This window comes from Prunus mume, linkage group LG2 (assembly GCF_029339155.1).
Source record: "Prunus mume cultivar Tortuosa linkage group LG2, ASM2933915v1, whole genome shotgun sequence".
Lineage (NCBI taxonomy): Eukaryota > Viridiplantae > Streptophyta > Magnoliopsida > Rosales > Rosaceae > Prunus > Prunus mume.
In genome coordinates, this window is record NC_142699.1 from 24204656 (window position 1) to 24230760 (window position 26105).

The window sequence follows — 26105 nt, forward strand, 5'->3', positions numbered from 1 at the left end:
TCAGTTTATTCCTAAGGCTGCTGGAGGCTCCTACCGATCTTATGCCGTCCAGCTGTCCAGGGTAGAATCTGATCCAACGGTAGGGTGGCAGAGAATGAGAACAAGTTTGGCAAGCATTGTCTGTTTTCTGATTTCACGAGACATGTTGTGTTGTATTGTATTGTATCTTATAAGTTAGATCCCTCCGTCCCTCTCTCCCTCCTTCCCTCTCTTCTCATATCAATGTCATTTATATACAAATACAATACCAAAGGTGTGGGCTGAGGCAGACGCCCTCCATATTCCTTATTAGATTCATAGAAATTTATTTCTCTTTTACACCCGATATCATCTCTGGCTCACAACAACAACCCATTCTTTAATAGAAAATTTTACTTGTGTAGTTCTTGTTTGATGATTTAGTCGGGAGAGATTCTTAGGTAGAGTTTCTGCCTAGGGTGGAACTCGCGGTACCCCAAGTGCAAGAGACTCTCACCCTACTAATACTATGAGAGGAGCTTACTTACACTCCATTTACCCAAGAAAGACTTTTAATCACAATATGATCCTACATAAAATCAGTTCAAAGAATTAGAGAAGAGTTGCATTTAAAAAATAATTAATTTCTAACTAAAAAATCACAACACCAAAACCTAATGTTGACCTCCACAACATTCAAGCCATCTTGACTAATACTTTGACATTTGCCAACACTTAGAGTGCTATCCGTCTTGACTATGCCCTAGTGTTTGCTTTTCTCACGTAAGTGATGTCGGTGATAGTAGCCATTGTAAAAATAAGAAGAAAATTAAATAAAAGGCATGTGTGCTATTTCTCGATATAATAAAGATATAGGCTTATGATGTCTAGTGGCGGAGCCAGGAATCTTACCAAAAGGAGTCTTACTATATGGCAAGTCCAAACACTTGGGTGCTATTCATCTGGACTCTTGTCCTGATGGCTTTTGTCATACAAGCGTTGTCGTTGATAGTGTGCGTTGTAAAAATAGGAAGAAAAATAAATGAGAGGCATTTTAGGATATATCCTTGGAGCCAAAAAAAAAAAGAGTTCTTATGCGTGCTCTTTCTGTATATAATAAATATTTAATAAATCCAATTAAAAGATGTTACATGTTATTAGTGTATAATTATGTAACATGACATATTTTAATGCCATGTGATGTGAGAGAGATACAACTTAAATTTTCCTCCAGAGTGAGGGGCAGATAGGATACTGAGGTTAGGTCCGAAAGTAGCCAAGCAAATCAAATCAGAAAAAAAAAGGCAGATGCTTAGTGGCAAAATAGAGGGACAAAAGGGGATCCCCCCAGCTGAGGATAGCCCTACTACATATGGAAAGGCCTTTATTTATTTTATTATTGTTTCGAGGGATCATAAACTTTGGGACAATAATTGAATGAAGGAGAGGAAATCAGACATGTTCAGATGTTTCCTTAAAATAAAGGGATGCTTGTGGTTAAATCCTTCTATATTCAAAATGAAAAGAAAATCCAAGAGCGATCAGTGGCCAAAAAGCCCAACAAAATCCCTCTAGATTTCGAATAATTATGAGATAAGAGGGGCTTCCCCAAATCGGAGGAGGGGTCTCTAAAGCTGTAAAGCACAGCATAATCGTACTAGATTTCCATATGATATTATATATATATATATATATATATATAGAGAGAGAGAGAGAGAGAGAGAGAGAGAGAGAGAAGAGAAAAAAAGCCGATGTGTCGTGTGTGCCTTTTATCTATAAGATTTGAGGGCACCTTATCCCTCCTGGGAAGACCAACTTGCATAGATAAAGGATAAGGTACTAGATTAATTAATAATCCCTACGATATTAAAGATCCCTAAAAACACAGGAGCCTAAAATTATACCAGTTGGTTTAAGAAGTGTACACACAGACTCGTTGCACTTGAATTCGAACCTGTTTTAGTTTAAAATATCGCACTTGTCAAAAAAAAAAAAAAAGAAGAGAAAATTAAGAAAATAGAGCCGCCTTGTCCCTATGATTGTGAGAGAAAAACACAAACAGAAACCTGGAAGACCAAGTTTTTTAGGAGGTGAGATGGGTCCCACTTGGCAGTGACATAATAGTCGCATGCCCTCTTTTTTTAAATATATTTTTTGATTATTGAATATGATTTTGTTAATATTTTGTTGTTATGTCCCTCCAAAACTCTTCGCCAGCTCAAGAGCCACCACCACCCAACCAACACTTAACACAGCCACAGAGCCTCCTCTCATTTCATTTTCGAAGCAACGCGGAAACTGCGAGAGACTCTCAGAGAGAGCAAACTAGAAAGCCCTGTCTCAAACACAGAGCTCAAGTTTTGCTTTTTATTTTTGCCCTTCTGGAATCCCAACCTCTCTTTTCATTGTTTCTAATGGATTGGTCTTCCTCTTCTCTCGCTGTTGACGATGAGTTTGAGAAGCTCGCGATGAGAATTAACCCTCCAAGGTAATTCACTCTCCGTTCTCTTCATTTTTGGTTTGTTTCCTTTATGGGGTTTTTTTGGGGATGAATTGCTCTTGGTTTTCGTTGAACAAAATGGGTTTTGCTCATTTTCTTGGAAGTTCATTGTTTCTTGAGCTGCAATTGTCCATTTTGAGTGTTTTTAATGATACAGTTTTTTGATATGGTTTCTTCTTGATATGGGATTTGTAGGGTTACCGTTGATAATACCTCAAGCAGGAAAGCCACTTTGATAAAGGTATATCTGACTGAATTTCTTGAATTATCTTTGCGAGAAATCCAAAAGGGCCATTCTTTTTAACATTGGTTCTTTGTCCTTATCCTTTTTTTTTTTTTTTTTTTTGGTTGAGAAAATTGTAGGTAGATAGTGCAAATAAGCGTGGGAGTTTGCTGGAGTTGGTTCAGGTTCTGAATGATTTAAATCTCATTATAAGACGAGCTTACATTTCGTCAGATGGGGAATGGTTCATGGATGGTGAGCTTTTTATTTCCAAGTGCTGAAAAATCTCAAATTTTTATTCTTTATGACTAATTTTCAATGATTCTTTTTGTAGTATTTCATGTCACTGATCAACAGGGGAATAAGCTCTCTGATGATGGAATAGCTGAACGCATTCAACAGGTCAATCCCCAAAACTAATAGCCCTCTTTCTTTCTTCTAATATCGAAATTGAGAATGGGGTTTAGACTGACTTTTAATAGGTGGAACTTTCCGCAAACTTGATTGATTGATGTGTTTTCTATCTGTATTGTGGAAGCAATAGTTTGAGTCTTACTGCATTTGGAGGTTTACTTCATTCAGTTTTCGTATGGTTCTATGTGTGCTTCTTGACCTGCTCATATATTAACTGAATTTCAGTATTAGTCACGATTTGTATATATTCACTTTATAAAACATGGTGCACATTGTGGCAAGATCTATTCAAGAGGATATCTCTCTTTCTCCACCCCAAGAGCGAAGACTGTCTAGAACCTTACTAGACAGTCTTCTCTATTTGGTTTGTAATGGAAATAATTAGCAACATTATCTGTGAATCTTGTAAATTTTAATTCATATTGATTATTGAATTCAAATTTTGCAGTCACTAGGACCAAGAGCACGGAGCTTCCGTTCCTTGAGAAGGTCTGTGGGTGTCCAAGCTGCCGCAGAACACACCACTATTGAATTGACAGGAAGGGACAGGCCAGGCTTGCTGTCTGAAATTTTTGCTGTTCTTTCTGATCTCAAATGCAATGTGGTCACCGCAGAAGTCTGGACTCACAATTCAAGAATGGCATCAGTTGTTTTCATCACCGACGAGGCAACTGGGAGACCTATTGATGATCCTGACCATCTTTCCAAAATAAAAAAACTTCTCCTTTATGTGCTTAAGGGGGACAGAGATAAGCGCAGTGCCAACACTGCTGTTTCTGTGGATTCCACACATAAGGAAAGGAGGCTTCACCAGATGATGTATGCTGATCGTGATTATGATATGGATGGTGCTGATTGTGGATCAGCCAGTGATCGAAGCAAACCTCTTGTAACTGTTGAAAATTGTGTAGATAAAGGATATACTGTTGTGAACTTAAGGTGCCCAGACCGTCCTAAGCTGCTCTTTGATACTGTATGCACCTTAACAGATATGCAATATGTGGTATACCATGCAACTGTGATTGCTGAAGGACCTGAGGCTTATCAGGTTGTCTTTATTTCCCTGAAGTTGCTCGAAATTGCTTATTTTAGCTTTAAGATGCATATCGCAATCAACACAAATACCTTATTTTAGTTAACATTTAATCTTTTTTTAATAGGAATATTATATCAGACACACGGATGGCTGTCCTATTAGTTCTGAAGGAGAAAGGCTGAGGGTTATCCATTGCTTGGAAGCGGCGATTAGAAGGCGGACGTCTGAGGTACAAACATACAGTAATTTTAATTTTGTATATCTTTTTCCCGATTTCACATAGCATTTTGAAGTCAAAGCATCATTTCTAATGCAGGGTATAAGACTAGAGCTTTGTGGTGAAGATAGAGTTGGCCTTCTTTCTGATGTGACTCGCATATTTAGAGAAAATGGTCTTTCAGTCACCCGAGCTGAGGTTACAACCAGGGGTTCCCAAGCCGTGAATGTTTTCTATGTGATAGATGCATCAGGAAATCAAGTGAAGAGTGAGACAATTGAAGCAGTTCGGCAAGAGATTGGTTCAACAATACTGCGTGTGAAAGAAGACTTCAATTCAAAATCTCCACCACAGGAGAGTGTGAGATTCTCTTTGGGGAATCTCTTTCGGACTAGATCGGAGAAGTTCCTTTACAACCTGGGTTTGATAAAGTCATGTTCATGAGTGTCTCATTAGGTGAACTAGGTGCTGTCTGTCACTCTGTCTAATGCCTGTCTATATTAGGATGCCTTTTGGTTAGCTGTAAATTGTGCTCTGAAACTGCAATGCAAAGCTTCAGGTCAATCCCTTTGTTGATCTTGAATCCGGCCTGGGACTTGTAAATCAGATTTCTGACTTGTACAGTTCCAATCTACATACATTTCCCCAGCTTCATCCTTTAGTCTCTAAAGGTATGATAAATACATATATGACCTATTCTACCAGCTACTGCAGAATCTCAAACCTGGTATGCCTTTTTGGCAATTCATATTATAAGGGCTAGTTCTGATAATCAGCAGGAAACCTTACAGTGTGATGACACTAGGATCTAAGCAGTCACAAATTGAATGATCTATCTAATCTCTCAATTAGAGAAGAACCCTTAAAAGCATAAAAAGCATGTCTTTCATCAGGGTTTTCAGTTCTCCAATTTTTGCTATAAAAAGCTTGCATTTTTACACCTAGACACCTAGTGTTCCTATGAATATGAACAAGACAGAAAAACTCATGGCACAAATATTGTAGCAAGTGCCTTTCTTCTTGTTTGTTTTATTTTGTGGGCTAGGGCTCCAATAGATGAATAAGCTGCCAAGATTGACCTGTGTGTTGCAATTTGATTAAACAAGTGCTTTTGTGACACTGCGCATTTGGATAGGGTTGGCAATTCAGCTTGAACATCAGGCCTTAGGTAATTACAGTGACAGGTGTAGGTGTGAGTGTGTGCGTGTGCGCTCTTGAAGTTGAAAGTTGTTTTCATATAATGCTATGAGTAGGTAACGTCACTATGGGGAACATTTGCCTTTTTCGGAATCAACTGAACATCTAGCCTGAATAATAATAATAATAATAATAATAATAATAATAATAATAATAATAATAATAATAATAATGGCAATGAGTTTGTAGTTTAAATGATCAAAATTATTTATTCTTGCATTTGAATTTCCGTTCAAATTCCCCTCTTTAATATTCGTCTTCAAATTCCCCTCTCGTTGTGTAAAAAATTATTATAATAATATTGTAAGAACAAACATAGAAATTATGAGGGAAATGAGAGCATCATGATGAGGGAAATGAGAGCATCATGATGAGGAAATTAAGGCACAATTAAGGAGGAGTTTTTGATTGATGGATGGATAGATGGATGGTGATGATGAGCATAATGATTTTGTCAGTCTAAGAAGGAAGGAAGAGAATGAAGAGAAGGGAAGGAACGACATGTCATCAATGAAAGGGAAAGGGAGACTAATAATAAAAAGTCTAACACCGACAGAATCCCAACGGGGGCAGAGAGGTTGGGGGGTCGTCACGAATCTCCACGCCCACATGATCCGTCGCTTTCTATTTTTGCTGTCGTTTAGGCTCTTCTCCTTTCTATAGCTGGTTTTAGCTGTGAATGGTCTCAAACTCTAGTACAACGTGGCGCAATCTGAACCGGACAGACAGCCGCCAGTACATGTGGGCCTCATTTTCTCCGTTCGATTGATGCCATGCCATGGACCGCTGGGGGGCTCACCAAAAAGAAAAAATGGTCCTTCCACCAAGGGTCACGTGGTTGGGATCGTATCGAATCCGCCTCGACGCGCGTGCGGCAAGTTGTGACTATTACGACCAGAGAGACTCAGAGCGCAGAGAGACTCATCAGAAAGACCTTTTGTTTTATTTCATTTTATTTTTTAAAATTTTGATACAAAATGATAAATTAAATCAGCGATACTAAGCGAATGAGGACTCGAACGTATGACCTAAAATGTGTAAATAAATACTTTTAAACATTTAAGCTATGTACTCTAATTTAAAGGGACCGAAATGAAACTCAAACAAAGACACGGGCACATTTTATTTTATTTTTATTTATCAGAAAATAGAACAATTTTATTTTATTCATCTATCATACATCAATTATGGTTGCAATGGAAGGGAATGTTGGTTCTGGAAGGGCTAGCTTGAGTCTTCCACGTGTATGTATATAGAAACAATAACCCCCCATGCATTTCAGACATGTATAAGCAATGGCATCGACTGCTCTGCATTTCTAAGCTTTTTGTGTTGTATGATTTTTCTCGTCAGGATGCTTTTTTCTGCCACAAAAGATACTAAATGTTAACGTAGATTAGATAGACAAAAAACAAAAATCCTAACATATTAAATATCGACAAAAATGTCAACCACATGTACAAAGTAGAAACTAAAATTGTAACAACATTGGATTGCATATCCCTTTATAAGTAACTAGGATTTTATTTTGTGAAGTTTTTCATTGAATATTAATACTAAAACCATTTTGTGGTAGATTGAATGTTTTACTTGTTACAAGTATGTGAGATTAAAAGTTGAAACTAAACATGAAATTTTGGTGTTGTTTATAGTGCAACTTGATGCAACACATGGGCTTAGTTAAGTTAACTAGAGGGGATGTACTTCCCACTCTGCACCCGAGTTCAAATCCTCCTCTTAGTAGCTAAAATTAGATTAAAATATAATATCACTTGTATTTATATATATATATATATATTGCAACCTTGATGGTGGAATGAATTTTGACGTTGTGTTAATAAATGAAGATCGAATAAATAAATAAATAAAGCCAATTGAATGCTTCAATTACTACAAGAAGTCTTATAGTAATTGAAGCATGTTTATGAAGAGTGATTTTCATTGTTGGAAATGTAATGTTCTCAACTTGAATTAATAATTAAATAATATTTTAGGAATAATGGTGGGTGGGGAAATAGGACAGGGTGGAAATAGTATCACTCTTTCTTTTTGGAGTAGAGTTTTTTTGTGTAGAAATGTCACTTGAACTTATACCTCAGTCTCAATTTGTCACCTTAAAGAAAAATTTAAAAGAAATGTCATCTTAATTTTTCAAAATTCATAATTTGTCATCCAACTTTAACAACATCCAATTTTTCATCTATTTTTAAGGCTATTTTAGTGTTTTCATTTTCAAGGAAAAAAAGAGAGAAAAAAGGAGACCTTTCTCCCTTTCTCCCTCACCTACCCCGCATATGACTCCATTCTCTTTCTCTCTGAGCATGTATAATTTTTTGGGCTTGTCCAATATAGATTCCTACATTTTCTATTTCCTAGACATATACCCATTACTCTATAAATCTATGTGTAAAACCTAATTTCAAATTTAAATGACCAGTATGATATAAGATGTCGTAGTATTTCTATGGTTTTACATCGTTGCCACTAAACTTCATATTTTATTTATAATTTATTTCAAGCATTTCATTAACTGCCATAATTGTAATTAATATACTCCTATTAATAGCATATCAATCACCCCATTTCTTTTAGTTGTCATTCCCTCTCACATCTCGCCCCTAAAATTGCAAACAAAAAAAATCTGTAAATTACATATCCAATAATGTACCTATGAAAAATATAATATAAATATATACATATAAAATATAGGTATATTATTTACCCAAAAAAAAAACAAAGTCAGTTACTTTGTAATTGCGTATATTTTTCATAATTAAAAATAGGTACACAATAATTTATATAAAATACAGGTACATTATTGACCCACAGGTAAATTATTTTACAATATACTTGTAAATGTGTATATGTAAGTTATTTGGAGAGAGAAAATAGGTTCATTTAAAAAAATTACTTTTAATAAAACAAATAATAGGTATATTGGATGTCGTATGATGTAGGTATATTGGAATAGAGAATTATGTACACTTTTCATACTAGGTAAATTATATTTTTCATAAAACAAACAAGTAATAGGTACATTATTTTTTCAAAATAATTAGTATGTTCAGTTTTATTCATAAACAATTATAAAGTGGATTATTAGTCATGTATAATTCATAAAAAGAAAATAACATAAACATTTTATTAAACAAACCGATTACCCAAATTTGAATTTATTGTTAAATTTTTTTAAAAAATGTTTCAAAATTAATTCCTACATCCATTACAACCATTTGGAGATCTTTCCAAATTCAACATCTGTCATTATATACAATCCAATTAAAAACTGTTTCCATATTGATTCCTACATTAATATACAAAATGCAATAATGGCTTAGTTGGGGGTATTTTTGGAATCTGAAAAGTACAATAAATCAGATTTTATGCTTAATTAGGTAACTTGCTGAGTTGGATCCTAGTCATGAGTTTTTACTTATACAAATTGGGTATTATTTATAGGAACAAAAAGTGAAGGGTTTTAGATACGGCAAATCGAATTTGAAGGGTGTAAGTCAAATTTACTATAATTTTTTTTTAGTGTTGCTATTTCCACCCCCTGTCCTATTTTCTCATTGAGCATGTCTTAAATTTTCATATATGTGATTTAAAACTACTTAAGCTTCCCACCCAAAATCTAACCCCTTTCTTGTCTTCATAGTTTTATTAACTCATACCAACAGTGTTTCAGTTGAAGGATCCAAAGTTTGCTTGGTCACCATCTGTTACGTAAGCTATCGAATTGTTGGTTTAGTAGTTGTCCTTCCCCAATTTTTCAATATGCAAATGGAAAAATACCAAAAAGAAAAAGAAAAAGGTGGACTCAGTTTGGGTGGGCTGAGGGAATTTGTGTATGGAGGGTAGGTGTTCCATGGTAGATGATGAGGGTCTCAAATTACATATTTTTAATATTATTTTGGAGACTTTATGATATAAATTTGGCTTTAAAAAGATAATTTCACTTACTATTACATTTCATTCTCACCAATTGGATTTATGAATTTTCTGTATTTAATTTGGTGAACTTATTTTGTGAATTTATCTTTTGTGGAAAGCTGAAAGATGAAGATATATATATTTGTCCAAATTCAAGCCAAATGTGAAGAGAATTGCTAGCAGATTTTTATTCAATAATTGATTGTGAGATTATTGTAATTATAGAGAGAAGTAAAGAGGGAGAAGAGAAGACAAAACCGTTGAAGCTAAAGAGCCTATTTCGTGTCATTCATAGCCATCTATTTAACGCCCACTACCTTACTCTTTTTTCTTTTCCACTAACTCTCCACCATCAACACATGTGTAATCCAATTAATCTCTCACTTAAACCCTTCATTACCCATCATGAATGTATTAGCTTTCCACTCACCTCATTGACTACTATAAATCACCCATCAACTTATTTGGCAAGGAGACCACTATGAAAAATTTCTTTATCCATTTCATTCAAATTTAGTTACATTTTTCTTTGTAATGAGTTGCTAGAACTCTAGCTAAGCCTAAAGGGAATGTCCTTTGAGTAAGTTTGTGAATTATTTTTTAATCCAATATACGGTATGAATTGCTCAAAAATTTAATTTTTGATTGTTCAATATTTTCATATCCTTTTATTTTGATTGATGTTAAGAGCTACTATCTTTTCATGAGTTCAATTATATTTTTCTCATTGTTAAGAACTGACTTAGCATGCTTTTAAATTAAAAGATTAGATATTAAGCAATATTATTTTCTGAACAATCATTAATAAAAGATAACATTGAAAAATTAAATTGGTTTTAATTTCTTTATCTTCCGGTTAAAGTTTCTCAATAATAATTTTAATCGAGTTATAATTTGGATTAAAGAACATGAAACATATTTTGCTTAAAGAATTGAACCTTGATGCTTTAGCATTTCCATTATTGATATTTCGTTTTAAAACTCAATCTCCACAACACTCAAATCAAATTATTTTTCAATTTTGCTTGTCACTTTTATTTGGTATGTTTAATTATTTCTTTGTGTTCGGACATTTGCCTACTTGCTCCTTGAGAATACGATACTTGGACTTCCAAGATTATTACTACGTGTGACTAATTGCACTTGGGTAGACGCAACAGTAGAGAGAGAGAGAGAGAGAGAGAGAGAGAGAGAGAGAGAGAGAGAGAGAGACATGGAAGGAGGAATAGAGGAAGGAAGGGGGAATGGATTTCAAGGTGGTCGGGGTTGGTTGGAACCGCTAGTGGCGCAGCACAAGGGTTAGGGGAATGTGAGATTTTTTAAATATTTTTTTTCAATTTTAATTGTTTAAACGATATACAAATTTTTTATAATGATTTTTCCGTTTTTAAAATATCCTTGAAAAGAGTGCAGACTAAAATACCCTTAAAAATGGATGGAAAATTGGATGGTATTAAAGTCAGATGACAAATTAAGGATGTTGAAAAATTTAGGTGACATTTCTTTTAAATTTTTCTTTAAGGTGACAAATTGAAATTGATGTATAAGTTTAGGGGATTTTCTACAAAAATACCTTTGAAATTTTGATTTGTTCCGTAGGTATTCTTTAGATAAAGAGAATACGTATCAAGTTTTGACTTATTATCACTCTCCTTTGGCAAAAGTCATTAAGAGAAGAAAAAGGAAAACCCATTTGTTATCGATTGATATATGATCTTGACGATCGCATCGCATTGTATCAAATCGAAAATAATGAGATGAAGAGTGGATTTCTGAATCTTCAATTATGCATGGCATGGCAAGAAGTAAAAGAGCTTAATCATTTTTAGTACAAAGGAGCCTCTTGCATTCCTTTCCTTTCCTTTCCTTGTGTGTACGAAAACAGTACATGACATTGGTTTGGGGGGAACTAAATCAATATGGACTTGGAGTTGCAATAAATTGACCCAACAAAGAAAACCAATAAGGACTTAACATGAAAAAGGCCCCTATGTATCTGAATCAACATCTAACCCCAGCCCAAAATTACAACAAATGGGTAGCCCAAGAGCCATGGGATGCAGCAATTTTGAGCTTACGGTACTAATTGATGCTTTCCATGGATTGGATCACATCAATTAACAATATTAATCAGTCCACCTATCATCACATTTTCATTTCACTCGTAGATTCAGAAAATGTTCTTTCCTCTAATTGGCTATAATTCTCAGTTCTCAAACTCAACTATCTGGAATACAGATATGTGGAAAAGAAAGAAGATTGTGCAGGACCTAATCCCACCAAACAAAAGCCTCTTGACTGGGTAGATAATACAAAAGCCTACATTTCCAAAAGGAAGCAAACTGATAAGAATCGCTGATAACTCAAACTGATAAGAAAACTCATCAGGCCACCGGCAGCTCTCCGCAGTCGGCAATGACCACCTTCTTTGTAGGACGGTCGCCTCTGTCTGTCTCTTGAGACTCAATCAGCCTAACCACGTCCAGGCCTTCCAGAACTTGCCCAAACACAACATGCCTGTTGTCGAGCCATGGGGTCTGCAACCAAATAATTATACTTAAGCATGTATCAAGTTACAAAGCTATAATGCTACCTCCTTTAAGCTTCAACTACCTTCTGAGAAGAAACTAAGAAATCTTGTCAATCTTCCACGTTAGGAAAATTGAAGTTTATGAATTTTGCTTTGTGCCACAATTATATGAAGCTTCAAAGAATAATGCCATAATTTTCCTACAAATTGATTTATCATATAGAGAATGAATGACTCTTACCTTGACAGTGCATATGAAGAACTGGCTCCCATTGGTATTGGGGCCTGCATTGGCCATGCTAACAACTCCTGGTCCAGTATGAGACACTGCAAAATCATGATTTACATTGTTACGTTTGCAATGAAAGTTAGACACAATCATATTCAATATCTCATATTACATCAGAAAGAAAATCTGTTGTCAATAAAAAGACAGTTCATACTGTTGGAGTGTAACTGAATGCAAAAGATCCAGGAATACATCAATGACTATTGAATAATTCCAATCAAATAATCATTGTATTATCTATGTTTTCTGGAAATATTATCCTAGGAAGGAATGTATCTAGCACGTCAGTCACAACCTACTATGAGGCATGAGAAGTGAGGAATAACTTACACTTAAAGTTCTCATCCTTAAAAGTACGACCATAAATGCTTTTACCTCCAGTTCCCTGCAACATTATTCCAGCATTGTAATGTCATTGTTATGTCCAATAAATGGAAAAAAGCTCTTAACAAAAACAAACTATGAAATTTTCAAAAAAGCATGAAGAAATGTTACATATTTCAAAGTAATAAACGGAACAAAATTGTGGGGAAAATCTTGGAAAAGTGAGGCTGTGAGATATGAATGAAAGGCCAAAAAGGGTACCCTCAATAGTTTATTAAGCACGAAATCTCTAAAAAATCAACTCCTTCCAATACTCAGGAATTCAAGATCTCATTTACTAGCAGGCAACATTGATTACAAGACCTTTAGTAAACATATGTACCTTTGGGAACAAGAGTAAATATATACTGGAAGAAGTTGTTATAAATAATACAGAAAAGCTAATTTTCTCAAAGTTCAAAACGCACAGCTGGCTTGGGAAACAGAACAGAGAAAAGATACATAAAACAGGAAAAATAAAATGGTCAACCAGCCATATGTGCGAGGTAACTCCACAGCTGTTTTTATGAGTGAATGGCAATGCCCACTGCAAACTTACAGACTCATAAGTTTAGATGTAAAGTTTTGGGCTAGAAAAGAGACCTATTCAAGCTATCATAACAATCTTAACAAATGCTGAATTGTTTTTCTGTTTTCTTCTGTTTAACCTTGCAATCAGTGTTTAGCATAAGTGAACCATTAGTACCCTTCCTTGTATTTGATAAATTGGCTTTTAAAGTAATCTTACCAAAACCAATGTAAAATCAATCTTATACTAGAAACCTAGACCATGTATCATCGTTAAACCTATAGTCAACCAATGTTGCAATTCATAAAATAAACCAGAAACAATGAGGCTACAAGATTAGGAAGAGCACCCACATTGCCTTTGTCAAAATCCCCTCCTTGAATCATGAAATCCTTGATTACACGATGGAATGCTGAACCCTTGAACCCAAAGCCCTTATCACCTACGAAAGACACACAGCTCATATGAAATCAAAATACATTCAAGAGGCCACTTTAATCAGACCATAAGCCATAAACAAAACCAAATAAATCTTAAAACCTGTGCACAGGGCACGGAAATTCTCTGCGGTTTGGGGCACATCATCACCAAACAATCCAATCACAATCCTTCCAGCAAGCTTCCCAACTGGATTCCCAATGCTAATGTCAAAATACACCTTATGGGTCACTTTTGATTGCAAAGTTGCTTCCTACAATTGAAAAAAGAAACTTAAAATTATAATTATAAGCTCACCAAATGCAGCAACTTTGGTTAAAAAAAAACAAAAAATAATTTTCATTCAAACCTCAGCACTGGCTCGGACTGAGCTAACAAGACTGGCCCTTTTCTGAGAATTAGGGTTCGAAAAGAATGTCAGAGGGGACAAACGCGACGACCTGAAGAGGAAGCTGGAGGATAACGTTGCCTTTTTGTTAGAAGACAATGGAATTGTTGGAAGCGTGACTGAAGTACAGGTAGGGGTCAAAGCTCTGATCTGAGATACGCTGCGAGAACCCGGAAGCGAACCAACATTTGACTACGAAAGCAAAAACAGAAAGAAAACTTCTTTTATTGTACCATCATTAACATTTATTTTTAATTTTGGGTTTCTCGGGAACCAAACAAAGTGAGAGAGAAGATGGGTTTTTACCAGGGTGGTCAATGGAGCCGCCATTGAAGGTATAGTAGAGCTACCTCTGCTGCTGCTAAGCTATCTGGTCTGCTGATAAGGCTCAATGTGGGTGGTGGTGTAATTTACGGTATCAGTATATCCCTTCTTTGTTGTTGCAAAGAAGCGATGAATTCGAGAGTAGCGAGAAGGCCACTGACTCACCAATGCAATGACTCTGAAATTACCAATATAATGTCCAAGTTATCCAAAATGCCGATTGCATCCTAAACGGGCCGAGTTGGGCTTTCATATATGTGACTTAAATGAAAGGGTCTTTTAGCCATAATCCAATGGCTATGGCAGTGAGGCTAACGCCTGTTCTGCTTTCAGCGTCAGCTCAAGTCCCTGTAGTGCAACTTAAATGTCCACCACTGTTTGCCCACATTTCAACAAAGACCCGGTTCATAGTCTCTGCTGCAAGAATGGCTACCAATGAACCCCAGAGTAGAACCAAGATCATAGATTCACATCTGCATGTGTGGGCATCTCCCCAGGAGGTAACCCAGCTGAGTTTAACTGTTTTGCAAGTTCATACTTGTTTTTTTCTTTTCTGAATCTGAAGTGTTATTGAAATTTTGGGTTGTCAAGGCTGCGGATAAATACCCTTACTTTCCTGGCCAAGAACCTACTTTGCCTGGAGATGTCGATTTCTTGCTCAAGGTATGACTTTTATGAAGCTGTCACTGTGTGTGTGTTTGTTGCTTAATCCCAATAGAAATTATATGGATTTTTCAGGATTGCCAGCATTGTAACTGTGATCTCATACATACTTTGTCTTTCTAGATTGTCTCACAGTCTCAGTTCTAGTGATTTTCAGTATGAGGAGAACACATCACTCTCATATTTCTTCCATTTTGTTGCCCCCCTTATTTATTTTTTTTTCTATATGGAAAGCTGATAAATGACAATGTCTATTGCCAACATATATTCATGTTTTTTCTTCTTCTCCCAGTCTATGGAAGAAGCAGGTGTTGACGGTGCGCTTATTGTGCAGCCCATTAATCACAAATTCGATCATTCTTTGGTGACAAGGTCTGGTTAAATATGATCATGTCCTATCAAAGTTGAAGTCATTTTTCTTCATTTTTTCTTAATATAGTATAGTTTAGACAAAATATTAGCAGTCATGTTAGCTACAGAGCCACATGAAACTGTAGCTGACATGGTTAAATGCGTATATGGTAGTTGATCTTTACGTTTTGACAATGACTTTAGAACCCAACCCAGTAACTGAACTGCTGAACTTCTAAATTCCTGCAATAACATGACATGGCTCACGGTATCCCACCTAATGAACTTTTCATTCCATGTAGACTTGAATTGCTAAACTAATCAATAAAGTTTAATATTCAGAAGTTCATCAGGTGCTCCACCTAAGTAGTGGCCTTATGATCATGTTTGCGAGTGCATGAGTTGGTAGGAAACATGATATAGGACTACTTGATGCATATCAGTATATGGTAGTAATTTCGTCTTGATTTCTTCACCACGTATTATATATGGTATTGCCTTATACTTGCTTATCTTTGGACAGTGTGTTGAAGAAGTATCCATCTCAATTTGTTGGTTGTTGCCTAGCAAATCCAACCGAAGATGGAAGTGGGGTTAAGCAACTTGAACATCTCATTCTGCAGGTCTTTGGGAAATTCCAGATTATGTTAATCAGGGTTTATCTCTGGTGCCTTAAAGGAAATCACTTTGACAAAAATTTCTTTTATGCTAGGATAATTATCATGCTGTTCGCTTCAATCCATATCTGTGGCCTTCTGGTCAACAGGTAATTTAAATATTTTCATACTTTTGCACATGTTTTAAGATAGATGCTCTGGTTTCCTCATAAATATTTATAAAATAAAAAAATAAAAAGAAAGAAAACAGATAGATGCTCTTGTATATATGCCTGCGAACACCATTAAAGGTGGAGCAAGTTCCTTCTAGAGCCAGATAACTTCTATACATCCACATCGATGTTATTCTTATCACATTTGAGGGTTTCTGCAGATGACCAATGAAGTTGGGAAGGCAATGTTCGCTAAGGCAGGAGAACTTGGAGTACCAGTTGGTTTTATGTGTATGAAGGTATTGTTTTTCTTTTCTTATGACTTTTGTAAAATGGATTTGCAACTTGTGGTTCTATATTACAAGCAATTGATGTGGATGGCATATTCATTTAAAACATTTTATTACTTTACATCGTACTACTTGATGGCCTACATCACCTTGATGGCCTACTCACCAAATAGGCTAGTCTCTGTGTGTGGGATGTTACCAGATGGAGCTTATCATAGAAATGCTTATTTACTATTAAATGGTTAAATTCAGGGCCTCAGTCTGCATATTTCAGAAATTGAGGAGCTGTGCACACAGTTTCCATCAACAACTGTATTGCTTGATCATTTGGCTTTCTGCAAACCACCAATGTGAGTTTTCTCGTAGTTTACTTTGCTAGAAAGAGCTTTCAAGAATCAATATTTGGCTAGACCATTTGTAACTTTTCTTACTTTAAATATCTTATCTTGCAGAAACGATGAGGAAAAGCTGGCTTTCTCTGCACTTTTAAAGCTATCCAGATTCCCACAGGTAAAGGTTTCCAGAATACCTTCTCATAACTGCCTGGTTGCTTTTCTACTATTGCTGCCATCTTGAGTAAGACAAGGCCGTCATATTTAGATTGACCTAGACCATTACTTGAGAGCCTTATATCTTTATTTGTTCTGCGCCGAGGGCATTGAGAATGATATGGGTTGTTGAACTTGCTGAAAATCAACCAACTTAAATTTCTATTAGGCAATGATAAAGGATTGTCAAGAACAATTAGGTTATTGGATAGGGCATATAAAGCACAATCATGAACCCTTGGATCCTCAATCTCTGTCTAATGCCTTATGATTTGTATGTTTGTTTCCCAATTTATACTTCACGCACATTAAGAGTCCGATTCTTGACGTGTAATGTGATTTTTTTATGGCCAGGTCTATGTGAAATTCAGTGCACTTTTCAGGTTGTCAAGAATGCCATTTCCATATCAGGATTTATCTCACTCACTGTCTCAAGTTGTCTCAAGCTTTGGTGCTAACCGTGTCATGTGGGGCAGGTAGAGCTCTGTGTTTCTCTTGTTCTTTCAATCAAAACAAAAATGCTTCCTTCTTGACCAGGTAGGGAGAAGAAGCTAACAGTAATAGTCTTCACTGCAGTGATTTTCCATTTGTTGTTCCCGACTGTGGTTATAAAGGAGCGAAAGAAGCTGTTTCTCTTATCGTCAATCAAATACCTCTGTCATCTACAGACCTGGAGTGGATCATGGGAAGGACGGTCATGCAGCTCTTTCAAAATCAATGGCTTCCATAAGCAAAATGTAAATGCCAGTAACAACTTTTTGCAACATTTGGTTGTACAAAAGATAAGATAAAAGGTCTTGTTCTTCCATTCAAGTTCTGATTAATGTTAAAACTTTAGTAAATTTAGGTTTTAGCCACAAAAAAAAAAAATTTCACTTTGGAAAAAGCTAAAGCTTTTTAAAAAAAAGACAGAAAAATCTCCAACTTTTAAATCAAAGACATGCGAATATAAAGGATTCCTTAAGAAATTCAAAAATAAATAAGAGTAATTTTGTCTATTTATGCTTATTTTACAAAATTTCTCATCTCTTTGTGTTTTTCCAAAATCTCCCAAACTTTCTACCGCTTGGGAATCCGAGACTAGTCTGCCCCTTTCTGGAGCCTATTCACTTTCTCAAGTTCAAATTGCAGCAAAATATGAAGCCGTGCCCCCAGTTTCTTTTCTTTTGCTTTTTTCTGTATCACCTTTGTTATACCAATTTTGCCCTCGGTACAAAACATGTAGCGTTGCTGTGCCCTATGAATCTGGTCTTTTCTGCACAAATATTAGTAGTTGTAGAAGTATAATTGTGACGAATAAGGCATATGCAAACCTAATTTTTCAACATTTAAAAAAGACCCAAACAGAGGGCTCAGCTAATAATGTTAAAGCTTTAAAATAAATCTAAACAATATACAGACATTGCCGGATCACTGCCCTAAGTAAACCCTCTTAGTCTTATACAAAACTTAGATCCTACTAGCCGTTGCTGCACACTCAGATCGCACGCTAAGCAATCTTTATCACCAGTGACAGTATGTGTCAACCATTAACCGCTAGGATATGGATGGGGAGAAAAAATAAAAGAATTTTCACCCGCAGATGCTTTACACCGAGTGTTCTAAACCTATACGACTAACTGGACTAACTATCAAGAAATGGAGATTTACACAGAAATTACAGAATCAATGGTGCTCTAATCGTCTATGCGTTGAATTTCACCCATCATTATCCGGTTGCTGGTAACTTTAAAACCAAGGAGTGCGGGGTCAATTTGCCTCCCTTTCTTTCCCTTCTTTTTGCCACTTCGGCTCCCTTGCATTGCATCGGATGCTTCTGAAAATCCTGCTGCCGTATGGGCATCCATCGGACCAACCTTCTTGGTATTACTCTTAAGCATATCCATAAATGACGCCTCTGACACATCAGCATCACTGACGGATAAAGCACGGCGAAAATGCACTTCTTTCTTTGAAGATGAAATGACGTCAGAACCTTGGTTTACAGGATTAACGACTTGGTCTGGCCTCCCCCCTGAAGATTTAAAAAATACGTACTTATTTGTCTGAAAGTAGTATTTGACAATTTGATTGTAAATTTCAAGTTCCCAACATTATTTCAAAGTGGTACAATAAAGTAATAAGAAATAGAATGCAGATGATAGCACTGCCTGTTTGGGGTGGCACGAGAGTTAAAGAGATGGTAGACGTAGCTATAAAGCCCATAACCTTTTAAATAAGCAAATGGACATCAAATCTACCATACACGGATAAGAAATTAGTAGAGAGTTAGAAGTACGATACCATCTGGAGCACCACTTGAATTTTTCCCTCTGAAAACTGGATTGGAAATCAGTTCTGACAATCCTTCTTGGGATGCTGAAGCATTTGATACAGCAGGTCGTCTCAGCAGAATATTGTCTTGACCTTTGGATGGGACCGGCACCCTGTGGCAATGTAAGGAAGAAAAAATAATTACTTCTACACATGATAGGAGGAATTCGTATAAGAATTTGGGTGATAAAGACAAGGGACCAATAAGAGTAAGGTCGCATATGTACCGATCCTTGGTAGTTTCTTCTGCAAATGAATTACTTCGGCCAATCTTGTCGCCGTAAAAGCCTGCATTCCCACCTGGGAAGAAGCAAATTTATAAAACCACGACTCTCACATGAACAATTTTGAACACAATGTAAGGGAGTCCAGACTAAAAAGAAGCAATAAAGAGTAGTACCTGAAACACCAGATAAATTATGCATGCCAAGGGCATTTGTTGCCCTCTCCCCATAATCTTGGGCAGCCAACCCTGCTTGTTCAGCCATTCGTTCTTGAGTCTCAAAAGCTCGACCCATAATGATCGCCTCACTCTTGGATCCACGCTTCCTCCCCTCCAACTCCGAACGTTCTTTATTGATAGAAGACTTACTAATCATGTTAGAATTTGTGTAAATTGACTGAGTCGTAGCATTGATGCCTGCCAAGAATGACTCTCTCTCAATCAATGCTCCAGAATCAGGTCTATACATCAATTTTTCATTGCTTTCCACACTGCAGGCTCGCTCTTCCTGTGGAAGTTCACATGGATTAGAACCATAGGATCCTACTCGAAATGAATTATTTAGACCTGCTTCTTGGTCTGCGTGAAGAATGAATGGGTGATTTGAAGAGCTTGATCCAGAGTAGAGGCCAGATGACAGCCTTTTATCAGAGAACATATCATTGCTGACATTCGATGACTCAGTAGGTTGATGGCCCGATTTTTTATGGAGTAACTCCATCAATAGTCTCTTTGAATGCTCTTCATTAGATCCATCTGACATCCATAAAGTTCGATCCTGAGAAGGAATTTTGATTTCTGACTCCCTTTTCTGCCGCTCAGCATTAATATGCAGCTGTTGAAACCGAGAGTCCAGCCAGTCATTTTCTAGCTGTTCATTCTTCTCAGACCAGTGTCCCTCAAGTGCATCCAAATGTGAGACATGAAATTGGTTAGGAAGAGGGTGATGAGGATTATGAGAATGGATGCCAGACGAAAATGTTCCCAATTGACCAGCCGATTGCATACGTCCAGCAGAATCCTGCATATCCAAACCCTGAGCACGAGCCATAGCATTTACAACATCCAAGTTCATCCCTGGTGCACCAGCAGGCAATGACATTGACCGCTCAAACGGCAGTGAGCCAGGCTCATAAAACCCTTGCTGAAGTCGATCCTGCAATGAATGATTCCGGTCAAGGTGACTCAGCTGCTCCTCATGGGATGGCCTCTGTTGCCTCTGGTAAAAATCCAAAGGACTAAATCCAGAAGAGTGAGCTCGCTGCTGAGTACCAGCATGGCCCCTCAAAAACTGATTTGATTCATCTGCTGGCCAGACAGAATTGACATGCCTCTCTTCTTCCATCCTCTGCCTCATTCCTATTGGTAACTGCTGCCTGGCTTGCATCTGATGTTCCAACGATTGAATTTGCCCATGCTGCGCACGAGACAGTAGCTCAAACAAATCTGTTTGATGTCCTTGCGGTGAGTGACCAAACTTCTGGATAAGCTGTTCCATAGATGGATCAACATGCCTTGGAAGATGGTGAGACCGTTGTTGAAGCTCATGCAGAAGGTGCTGCTCCAATAGAACCTGATCAAGAACATTGTTTGCTCTGACAGGATCAACATGTTGCTGCCTAAGTGCAGGATCATGCATTTGACCACGCAGCAGTTGTTCAAGAAGCACCTGTTGTACTTGAGATTGCTGTTGCTCCTGTAAAAGCTTCTGCTGTTGATGAAATTGCTGCTGCTGCAATTGATGATGTTGCTGGAGCTGAGCCTGTCGATGCTGTTGCATCTGAAGTGCCAATAGATGATCCATGTCTGCAGAAGAATGGTTGGCTAACTGTTGGTGAATAAGATTCTGATTTGGCAAATGCTCTAATACTGCATCATTCAAGTGCCCAAAACTAGACAACATATTTCGCTGCTGGAGCTGTTGCTGTTGAATTTGCTGTGACATGAGCTGCTCTGCTAAATCATAATGACTGGGTTCCTGTTCCATGTGTGCCAATTGCCGAGGAGCTATCATGTCTTGATACAGGTTTGTATCAGAGACTGTATTTTTTCTGTGAACATCAGGCCACGTCTCGGCAACAACTGCTGGATCAGAAATTGCACCAAATGGAACCGCCCTCCCCGCACTAGAAGGCGTATTGGCTGACTTGATATGTTTTGTTTGACCACCTTCTAGTTCAGACCATAGCAAGCCAAAGGGGTGCAACTTATTATCATTCTGAATAGGCATACCAGATTCAGTCAGCTCAGTTGGAGGAAGGTGGCTAATAGAATTAGCTATAGGATCATGAATGGTCCCCGAAGATTTTGCAGAAGAATGGCCGGTGGTTCCAGGTATTCCTGGAAACACAATATCTGGAAAATTGCAGATGAAATAGGATGAGATAAATAGAAAAACCATCTGTCAGCACAATAAACAAACCAAAACGAATTGATCATTAAAGCCAAACCTTCATCATCTGCAACAAATTCATTAAAGCTTTGACCCCTGGAATTTGGCAGTTGTAATGGGGCTTCAGGCTCAGATGTTCTGGGTAGAATATGCTGAGCTGAAAGGCTTTTAGTTCAGGCAATGGCCGCCGAAGGTCATTCCCCATAAATGAATCAGTAATTTCTGAAACTGGAGCAGAAGACGGTAAACTGGACTCTAAGTTCCCTATCAAGCCACTGGATTCTTCTATATTAGAACTTGGATTCATGATATTCCCTTGCCCATCCCAAACTTTCAGATGTGGCATGAACTCCCCCAATTCGTTGAAAGGTGTTCCTTCAGGAGTATCCGCCAAACGAACAAGCAAGTCTGTCCCGAAAAAACCTTGTTCAAACCATGAAATAATGTCTACCCCCAGGTATGGTCCCTGAATAACCCCTTGAGGATCAAGGTAATACAAACATAAGTCCTCGGGAGGGACATCCCTTTCTACTTCTTTTGCCCGAGGGTTGGTACTCTGCATCTGCTCAGAAGAGCCTAAAGCATAGAGAGTATTTGAATCATCAGGAAGTTTGGATCTTATGTCAGAAGAAGGGGTAAACTCAATGTCATCAGAGAGAGAATGACTGGAAAAAGTAGAATCTGCAATTTGCCTACTGTCACGAACATGGAGCTGATCGGCACTATTGTAAGCACCATCACTCTCAAAATCACTGCAGATACCATTACTTTTTTGAAATTTTAGGGACAATCCATCAAGGTCCTTTCCTGCAGTAGCTTTGTTTTGCCATTCTTTATGATTGACATCTTTTTCTGCAATAAAAATAATTAGGATTCTTCAGATGTCAAATTCCAGTCAACAATCCTTGCATACAGTTTAATATATAGGATAACATGAAAAATATAAAAACAAACTGCAACTCACCATCTACCACATTCCTCTGTGGACCATAATTCCACAAACTCCCATTAGTATCAGCACTTGCAGCCTCCTGCAAGGTATTGATAGACTCTTCAGGGATGTTTGAGGGCAAAATACCCAGAACTCCATCAACAGCTTCCAAGTCCCCAACACCTAGAGAATGAGTGTTTTAGACATTAGACTTCAAATTTCCAAAAATTGACAGAAATTGGAAACCATTGAGTTGAAAGTACCTGTACTGCTCTCAGTTGATCGCCCCTTTCTAAAAGAATTGTATACTACCCCACTACTTGTAATCTTTCCCTTCCATATATCACTAAGGATGGCCTATTAGCAACATATGAACAGTTAAAACGCATAAAAGGAATCAATCCATCAAAGAAAAATAATCCACATACCCAAGATGATCCAAGAATTTCATTTCTTACCTCTTCTTCAGCATCTGGGGCAAGAAAAGCCAGTGGTTCAACAAATCCTACTTCAGTTGTAGGGGGTGATTCCTCCATCTCATCTGGCATGGTAGCAAAAGATAGATCAAGCTTTCTCTGACGATAAATGTCAAGAAGCTTTGCCCTAGGGTAGCAAAAACTATCAGCTGAGTGCCTAGGTTTCCCTGGGACACTTTCACTTTTTCCTGAAGGAGCAGAGCCAATAACGCCTGCAGATGATCTCCCGATGGCATTTGACCTCCCTCTTCCAAGGGTAAATCCCAAATTTGAACCCTCCACCCGTCCTCTTTCAGGTCCAAATCCAGGTGCAGCACGGTAAGTATTTGACCCACCAGAGTGAACCTCCATTCTATGGCGTGGCCTCCATTTGTCCCGAGAATCTGACTCGCGCTCAGGAGCTGAACGATTGTTACCTCCAAGGGATTGATTGTCATTGTTAGTGTGAGCATCTTCCTTCTCTACATCTGTTCTCTTCTCAGTTCGAGGCTCCTTTTCTTTGTCTTCAGGACCCCACCTCGATGACCATTTGCTATCACGCCGCACTTCATGCACAGAATTACGGCCATCATGCCACCTTTCCGATGCAGGCAATGCCCTATTGTCAGTTGTGTCTCTAACTGGAACACTGTCAACACGGCGTTCTGGTTTCCTGCGATCTCTTCTACCACCAAGCAAGCTAGTTTCTCTTTCCTCTTCACGCCAACGACGGCTATTTTCACTTTCAGAGGCAGGCCGCCTCCAATCTTTTTTGTCATCAGATCCTTCCAAACGCCAACCTTCCTTCTGGTTGCTATCAGTGGAGTTTCCGAGTGAACTTTGGCCGCGCATTTCCTGTCATATACAGACAATTTTCTGACTAGTTAGCTAACTTATAAATTTTCATGCAATCCAGGGTTAAACAACTGTTAATTGGCAGATAAAGTGAGTGTTTTCATCATATCAAGATATAATCTGAGTATCAATAACGCAGTAGCACAACTCCACAAGTTGAAGTCTTTTGATAAGTAAAACGGATTCAAGTAACTACAACTAATCCTGATTCAAAGAGATAACAGAAATAAAATTTCTCGACTAACACTAAAAGAAATCCAATTTTTTCAGCACATACCAACTTAGACTCACTAGGTTTGGCATACAGCCATTGGGGGGACAAAGGTATGCTGCTTTCTGAGGCTGCTGGATCTGCCAAAAAAAGAAGTCAAATAGCATATAAAATCAGATCAAACGAAATAAACAACAAATGGAGGAAGCAAAATAGATATTACTTTGATTCAACAGTTCATCAAATTAATGCTACAAAATAGAATGACAAAGCTCACCTTTTGAGTCATCAGATGACCCGATAAGCACCTTTTCTTCATCATTTCCTCCAGAGGCTTCAACTGCCATAACATGAACATTAATTAAAAGACAAATCTATGCCTATGATTTCACTACAAAGCCCAGTCAATGTCACACACTAATCTAGTAATGATGTTACTAACCCCTTAAACACTACTTGAAGGAACTGTACATATTTGTCAACAGCAAATAAAATTTGATACACTAGAATTTTAAATAGACTTTCCAAAAGAGAAAAGAACTGAAAACTTCGATAATTAATTTCCTAACATAGTTTTTACTGCAAACCAAAATTTTCACACAAGAATAAATCTCAAGAACTCGGCATCCATGGTTGTACTATTGTTCATCACAAAAATATAGGTCCTCTCCGTTCATTGAGTCACCGAAAGAGTTAGTATAAATGAACCGTGCCATGGAAAGAATCAACTGTCGAATTTTGAAAACAAATAAAACGAAAACTGGGGCCTAACCCAGGGACTGTAGCACATGCAAATTCCTTTATTTGATCTTCGAACAAAAACATAAATGAAATACAAAATACAGAATTAATAGTTTTAAGAAAAACATGAGATTTTGATTAGTTAAAACAATCGAAGGGATTACAATATAGTGTTACAGATCAATTTCGAATGCTAAAATCACAAGTAAAATATGAGAGAAAAGAAAAACTGATCTGAGAAAAATCCAATAAACGAAATATTTATATAATAAAAAAAACAACGTATAAGTCTGAATAGCTCAAGATGCAGAAAGCCGAAATTAAGGAAGTTGATGTTGAAGAGACTTAAATGAACTGGTCCACTATACACTTAAACGCTTCAGATCAGTAACCTTCGCCCTTACATTAGCTTCATATGGATCAAATCCATTGAATACACAAATCGAGAGAAATGAATTACTAAGAAATAAAATGCAAAAATGAAAGCGCGGAAGTACCTTTGGAGGTCCAGGACTGATCGGACGGTTTGGACGAGAGGAGATCGTCAGGCAGATCGAGCTTGCCTTCCGCCATGGAACGGTCGAACAGTGACGAAGTAGGGGAGGGAGGGAGATCGAGAAAGGGAGAAGAAGCACGCAGTGGATTGAAGCTCCGCTGCTACAAAGCCAATAGTGAGAGATAGAGAGCGGGATGCTTAGGTCTGGATTAGTTTTGAAATTTCAGAGAATCTAGGGTTTCGAAGAACAGTTTTGTACAACACTGAGAGCAGAGAGAGAGATAGAGGTCTGGGAGAGGAAAAGGGTGAGGGTTTGGGTGGTGGTCAGAACAGCCAAATCAACTAATCAAGTATAAGATTTCAGGTTGCTTGTTTAGTAGAATAAAATATTGTTATATAAAACAATCAGGGTTTTAAATTAAATAATAGTAAAAAGATTTTTATTTTAGTTTTTTAGTTCGCTGGAGAGAAAGGCCTTAGAGAAAGGTTTCATAACAGAAAAAGCTCATGAAGTGTAATTTTTTGTTT

General features: G+C 37.3%; 4 protein-coding genes across 4 annotated transcripts; 2 read left to right on the plus strand and 2 right to left on the minus strand.

Annotated features, from left to right (window-relative positions):
* The first annotated feature begins 2175 nt into the window (after nt 1–2175).
* LOC103322107 (ACT domain-containing protein ACR4-like) lies at nt 2176–5056 on the plus strand. Its single transcript, XM_008223987.2, has 7 exons — nt 2176–2446; nt 2654–2699; nt 2822–2936; nt 3016–3083; nt 3544–4143; nt 4256–4360; nt 4448–5056. Exons 1-7 carry the CDS (start codon nt 2373–2375, stop codon nt 4790–4792), a joined length of 1353 nt encoding a protein of 450 aa, XP_008222209.2. The 5' UTR covers nt 2176–2372; the 3' UTR covers nt 4793–5056.
* A 6591-nt stretch (nt 5057–11647) lies between these two features.
* On the minus strand, nt 11648–14514 carry PNSL5 (cyclophilin 20-2). Its single transcript, XM_008223988.3, has 7 exons — nt 14322–14514; nt 13977–14207; nt 13730–13880; nt 13543–13631; nt 12628–12682; nt 12250–12335; nt 11648–12015 (listed from the first exon to the last, which is right to left on the minus strand). Exons 1-7 carry the CDS (start codon nt 14343–14345, stop codon nt 11863–11865), a joined length of 789 nt encoding a protein of 262 aa, XP_008222210.2. The 5' UTR covers nt 14346–14514; the 3' UTR covers nt 11648–11862.
* Nucleotides 14515–14590: 76 nt separating this feature from the next.
* Nucleotides 14591–17802, plus strand: LOC103322109 (catalytic/ hydrolase). The gene is made up of 10 exons (XM_008223989.3): nt 14591–14839; nt 14931–15002; nt 15295–15374; nt 15877–15976; nt 16066–16119; nt 16344–16421; nt 16665–16762; nt 16865–16922; nt 17315–17436; nt 17537–17802. The coding sequence occupies exons 1-10, from the start codon at nt 14606–14608 to the stop codon at nt 17688–17690; spliced, it is 1050 nt and encodes a 349-aa protein (XP_008222211.2). The 5' UTR covers nt 14591–14605; the 3' UTR covers nt 17691–17802.
* A 462-nt stretch (nt 17803–18264) lies between these two features.
* On the minus strand, nt 18265–25947 carry LOC103322110 (uncharacterized). Its single transcript, XM_008223991.2, is given in 12 exon segments — nt 18265–18974; nt 19244–19386; nt 19501–19573; nt 19674–21851; nt 21947–22060; nt 22063–22740; nt 22853–23002; nt 23083–23176; nt 23278–24129; nt 24407–24480; nt 24618–24680; nt 25579–25947. Coding segments are annotated over 12 exon segments (4833 nt in total). The 5' UTR covers nt 25655–25947; the 3' UTR covers nt 18265–18636.
* Nucleotides 25948–26105: the final 158 nt, after the last annotated feature.

Excerpts from the sequence above, each read along its gene's own strand:
- LOC103322107 (XM_008223987.2), top strand. The coding sequence starts at position 2,373 with ATGGATTGGTCTTCCTCTTCTCTCGCTGTTGACGATGAGTTTGAGAAG. Across the intron at positions 2,447-2,653 it reads ATGAGAATTAACCCTCCAAG|GGTTACCGTTGATAATACCT; the intron begins GTAATTCACTCT and ends TGGGATTTGTAG. Across the intron at positions 2,700-2,821 it reads GGAAAGCCACTTTGATAAAG|GTAGATAGTGCAAATAAGCG; the intron begins GTATATCTGACT and ends AGAAAATTGTAG.
- PNSL5 (XM_008223988.3), bottom strand. The coding sequence starts at position 14,345 with ATGGCGGCTCCATTGACCACCCTG. Across the intron at positions 12,683-13,542 it reads GGGATTTTGACAAAGGCAAT|GGAACTGGAGGTAAAAGCAT; the intron begins GTGGGTGCTCTT and ends ATAATGTTGCAG. Across the intron at positions 12,016-12,249 it reads TCTTCATATGCACTGTCAAG|ACCCCATGGCTCGACAACAG; the intron begins GTAAGAGTCATT and ends ATTTGGTTGCAG.
- LOC103322109 (XM_008223989.3), top strand. The coding sequence starts at position 14,606 with ATGAAAGGGTCTTTTAGCCATAATCCAATGGCTATGGCAGTGAGGCTA. Across the intron at positions 15,375-15,876 it reads GATCATTCTTTGGTGACAAG|TGTGTTGAAGAAGTATCCAT; the intron begins GTCTGGTTAAAT and ends ATCTTTGGACAG. Across the intron at positions 16,923-17,314 it reads AGCTATCCAGATTCCCACAG|GTCTATGTGAAATTCAGTGC; the intron begins GTAAAGGTTTCC and ends TTTTATGGCCAG.